General features: G+C 62.1%; 1 protein-coding gene across 1 annotated transcript in view; it reads left to right on the top strand.

Annotated features, from left to right (window-relative positions):
* GRK1 (G protein-coupled receptor kinase 1) overlaps positions 1-4,951 on the top strand; it is a 16,771-nt gene that overhangs the window by 8,973 nt on the left and 2,847 nt on the right. Inside the window, exon 5 of the mRNA XM_032246325.1 lies at positions 3,535-3,659. Coding sequence (XP_032102216.1) covers positions 3,535-3,659 — 125 coding nt within the window. The remainder of the gene's footprint in view (positions 1-3,534; positions 3,660-4,951) is intronic.

The raw sequence follows: 4,951 nt of genomic DNA on the forward strand, positions 1-4,951 counted from the left end.
GGGTTGTCTGGGTGTTGTGGTCGTGTGAGCGGCTCTGGGTTGTCTGGAAATTGTGATCGTATGAGCAGTTCCTCCCTGGAGTCTGCGCAGAATTCCGATGTCCCAGACTAGCTGGGCATAGTCAGGGCCTGCAGCTCTGTGGAAGATGGTTCCTGCGACATTTCTGGGGAAAAAGGATTCTGTGGCCACATCAGCCTGGCCCTGGGGCACAATGAGGGACCAGGAAGGACCTTGACTCAGAAGTGTCAAAACTGACCAGCCCCAGGAGCCCCCACGCCCCAGCCTGCAGCCACTACCCAGTCCAAGGACGCCAGTCATGGGCTGTCAGACTGGCCTGCCCACCACTCTGTGCCTGGCTGGCCTCACTTGGGTGGCAGCTGGGGAACCGACATGGCTCATGCATGCCCCATGTGCCACACAGAGCTGGCTCGGGTGGGTGGCAGGCAGGCGCCTGAACTTCTCCTGGAGTCTGACTTACGAGAGCAGACATCTGCCAAGGACGGTGTCTGGTGAGCATGTAGCCGTGTCTGGAGGGAGGGCCTAGAGCTCGTCGCTGCAGCCACTGGAGACAAGAGGGCAGAGTGCTCAGGGAGAAGGCCCATGGCCTGTGTGCTGTGGGCAGTGGGCTGTGGGCCATGGGCCATGGCTGTGGGTTGTGGACTGTGGGCTATGGGCTGTAGGCCATGGGCTATGGTTGTGGCTTGTAGACTGTGGGCAGTGGGCTGTGGCCTGTGGGCTGTGGGCCATGGGCCATGGCTATGGGTTGTGGACTGTGGTCAGTGAGCTGTGGGCTGTGGCCTGGGGACAGTGGCCTGTGGGCTGTGGGCTATGGGCTGTAGGCCATGGGCCATGGTTGTGGCTTGTAGACTGTGGGCAGTGGGCTGTGGGCCATGGCTATGGGCTGTGGACTGTGGTCAGTGAGCTGTGGGCTGTGGCTTGGGGACAGTGGCCTGTGGGCTGTGGGCTATGGGCTGTAGGCCATGGGCCATGGCTGTGGCTTGTGGACTGTGGGCAGTGGGCTGTGGGCTGTGGCCTGGGGACTGTGGGTTGTGGCCTATGGGCAGTGAGCTGTGGGCTGTTGCCTGTGGACAGTGGCCTGTGGGCTGTGGGCTATGGGCTGTAGGCCGTGGGCCATGGCTGTGGCTTGTGGACTGTGGGTAGTGGGCTGTGGGATGTGGACTGTGGACTGTTGGCACTGGCCTGTGGCCTGTGGCCTGGGCTGTGGGCTGTGGACTGTGGACTGTGGCCTGTGGACTGAGCTCTGGGCTGTGGCCTTGGACAAGTTGCTGCACATCCCCGTCCGTGGGCTGGGCGTCAGTACCCATGGTGAGCTCATGGCATATAGTGAGCTGCTGTGCCCAGCCCTCAGGGCAGGCTGGAACAAGTGCTGTGCTCATCACCATGGTGGCATCGTGGCAGGGCTCGGAGAGTCTGTGGCCATTGCTCAGAGATGCCCCAGCTCAGTGGAGAAGGCCTGGGGCTGGACCAGGGAAGTACCTGGGCAGAGGCGGCATGATCTGTGGTTTCTGCTCTGGAGGGGAAGCTTGCTTACAAGGGGAGGGAAGCCTCAGCATGTGGCTATGGTCTTGAACTTCATCCCTATCAAGAAGGAGGGATGCCCTGGAGGCAGCGAAAGGGTCGGGGAGGTTGCAGCCTGGCTGGCAGGGTCTGCAGGGAGCCATAAGAGGTGGACAAGGCCCAGCAGGTGTGCAAGCCTCAGGCAGAGGTGGGAGGAGAGGAGAGGACCCCATGCCAGCCTGAGCACTGCGGCGTCCTGGAGGCTGCAGCCCACACTGGATTCCATCTTCTCTGTAAGGAGCAGCCGTCCCTCCAGCCCTCGAGAGGTGCCTGGATGCCTCAGAGTCAGGCCGCGGTGAGGGGAGGCGCCTTTTAGGGTGCAGAGGACTCACGGCGAGACTGTGGGACTAGGGAGAGAACTAGACACGTGTGCGCCTGACCTGGCTTCCAGGCACGAACCTAGAGCAGGGATGTTTGTGGGTATGGAAGTCCTGACCGCCAGAGAACTGCCTCTATGTTAATAAGACCCCAACAGACGCGTTAGCAAGGCTGCGGCTCCTTCGCTCCCTGATCAGCTGGTGGAGCCAGAGCCCCCAGCGGGGAGTGGAAAGTGTGTTTTGAATTTAGTAAGGTGTTGCGAACTCAGATACTCTGCGAACAAAGTTGGCGGCTGAACACACATGAGATTTGCTTTCCCTCCTGAAGTCCTGGGATGGGGCAGTGAAGGGATCTCGCCAAAAGTGCAAACCCACGTGCTCAAAGGAGAGCGTGAGCAGCAGTGTCATGGCAGCTGGAAGACCGACGGGTGAGGGGAGTCAGCGGCCGACACAGGAAGCAGAAGGCTAAGCTGCTGCCAGAGCCCTCAGTGGCACAGAACTGTCAGTGCCTGGCACCCTGGTGTCTGTGCAAAGGTCGCCTTGGTAGATGAATGACTGTGTGAGAGCAGCTGCACCCAGAGCCGTCCCTCACAGCTGCGCCCAGAGCCGTCCCTCCGTCCCGAGATGATCCTCACAGCTGCGCCCAGAGCCGTCCCTCCGTCCCGAGATGGTCCTCACAGCTGCGCCCAGAGCCATCTCTCCATCCCGAGATGGTCCTCACAGCTGCGCCCAGAGCCGTCTCTCCATCCCGAGATGGTCCTCACAGCTGCGCCCAGAGCCGTCTCTCCGTCCCGAGATGATCCTCACAGCTGCGCCCAGAGCTGTCTCTCCGTCCCGAGATGGTCCTCACAGCTGCGCCCAGAGCTATCTTTCCATTCCAACAGTCCCTTCAGCTAAGAGCCTTCCTGGCAGCAGACTAGAGCCGCCTCTCTGGAGAGGACACACCCAGAGCTCTCCTGGGACACTGAACAACTGGGGAACAGGCCAGCAGCTCAGGAAGGGGAGAAACCGGTGGCTGAGGCTCCCCAGGCCTCTTCTCCAACTTGGTTCTGAGAATATGTAGGACCTGCCTTTGCATAATCTGACCAGCTGGAGAGGAAAATTCAAAATATAATGATGTTGGATTCTCCCGAGTAAAAGAGTCCAGGAAGGCTGCCTCTGCGGGGCCACAGCCCACAAGCCTCACCCTGTGCGCCGCACCTACAGTGGGCACGAAGCATTTTTGGTTGTTACAGCCTGGGGTGGGTGCTGCTGTCACCCGGTGGGCAGAACCTGGGGTGCTGCTTGGTGCCTGGTAACGCACAGGACAGCCCAGCAACAGAAAACTTTCTGGCCCCAAATGTGGAGAGTGCTGGGGCCCTGGGGGACGTATCCTGGGAGCATCAGTTCTGAGATGGCCGGGACAAGCACCCGCCAGGGACGTGGCCGCCTCTGAACCCACAATGTCCCTGCAGTGGCCAGGACAAGCATCCGCCAGGGACGTGGCCGCCTCTGAACCCACAATGTCCCTGCAGTGGCCGGGGCGAGTGTCCACTGGGGACGTGGCCACCTCTGAACCCACAATGTCCCTGCAATGGCCGGGGCGAGTGTCCCCTGGGGACGTGGCCGCCTCTGAACCCACAATGTCCCTTGCTGGCAGGTTTCATGGCCCCCGAGCTCCTGCGGGGTGAGGAGTATGACTTCTCCGTGGACTACTTTGCCCTGGGGGTCACCTTGTATGAGATGATTGTGGCCAGAGGACCCTTCCGAGCCCGTGGAGAGAAGGTAGGAGGCGGCCTGGCCTGGGAGTTGTTGTGCGGGGCCTGGGAGCGGGCACAGACTCACGTCCCAGGGTCTTGCTCCTGGGCGATGCTGTTCTGGCTTGATGGGTAACGCCTCCAAGGCCTGCAGGTGGAGGGGCTGTGGGACTCCAAGTCACCCTGTGCCCCAGAGCACGCAGACCCTCCCACTGCAGAGCATGCCACCACTCAGCCTCTGAGGGCCATGCTGGGGTTGGTCCCTCCTGGCAGGCCAGAGGAGGGAGGGTGACTTATCCCACCGTGGCCCTGGACCCTGGGGAGCGGGGCAAACCTTCATGGGGTGGGGCCTGATTCTCTAGACGCTGCCGAGGCCGGGGCTCTTGGGAACACGGGGTAGGTCTCATCCCTCGCTGTTGCAGAAGAACTGGCTCCCCTTCTCCTCAGATGCCAAGAGCCCACTGCCCACTATGGGGCCAGCTGCTCTGAATGTCCAGGAGTGTGGACGCCTAGGGGGCTGCCGCGTCTCCCCTGAGCGCCTCCCGGGGTGCCCCCGGCTCCCAGGCCACCAGAGCCACAAACAGAGATAACATCTGCAGGTGCCAGTCCCCTTTTCAGAATGCGTGGAGCAAGGCTGGCTTCTTCCCTGTGAGGGGACTCAGAGCTTAGGGTTGGGCTGCCTCTCGTTTGACCGAGGGGGTGGCCCACAGAGCCAGGAGGGGCCGTCTTGGACCCTCCTCACCTCCCTGGACGTGTGGCCCGTTTCGGAGCCAGGACAGGTTTCGGAGCAGTGTGGTTTTGGGACGCTGGCATGCGAGTGGCCACTCTGTGTCTGTGGGACGTGGCACAGGCATGGGCTGCCAGGGCAAGGGGATGCGTGTGGGAGGGGCGTCGATGGCCTGACCCGGGGGCCTTGGGGGCTGGGCAGCGCCTTTCACACCGTGCCCACCAGTGGGGCCTCTGTGGTGTGGAAGGGAAACCTTGGCGGAGCTCCTGAAGGCGACAGAGCCACTGCGGCCTTCTGTCCACCAGGGCGGAGTGAAAGCGGAGGCTGCTGCTGGGCTGGGTCCATGCTGGCCTTCGGTTTCCTGTCGCTGCTGCTTCCCTCGGTGGGTGTGGCTGTGCCGGGGATGGGTCAGCCAGAGTTCCCAAAATGCATGGCACTCACCTGTGGCTCCTGAGAGCTTCACCTTTAGGATTCCATTCCTGAGACTGGAGCCTCAAGTGCTACTGTGCTGGGGAAGGACACGAGGCCTCCCGGGTCCCCCACCTGCGTGGGAGGAGCTGTGGGGAAGGACACGTGGCCTCCCGGGTCCCCCA

Source organism: Sapajus apella, unplaced genomic scaffold (genome assembly GCF_009761245.1).
Source record: "Sapajus apella isolate SASKATOON/1434 unplaced genomic scaffold, GSC_monkey_1.0 scaffold60, whole genome shotgun sequence".
In the NCBI taxonomy this organism is placed as follows: Eukaryota; Metazoa; Chordata; class Mammalia; order Primates; family Cebidae; genus Sapajus; species Sapajus apella.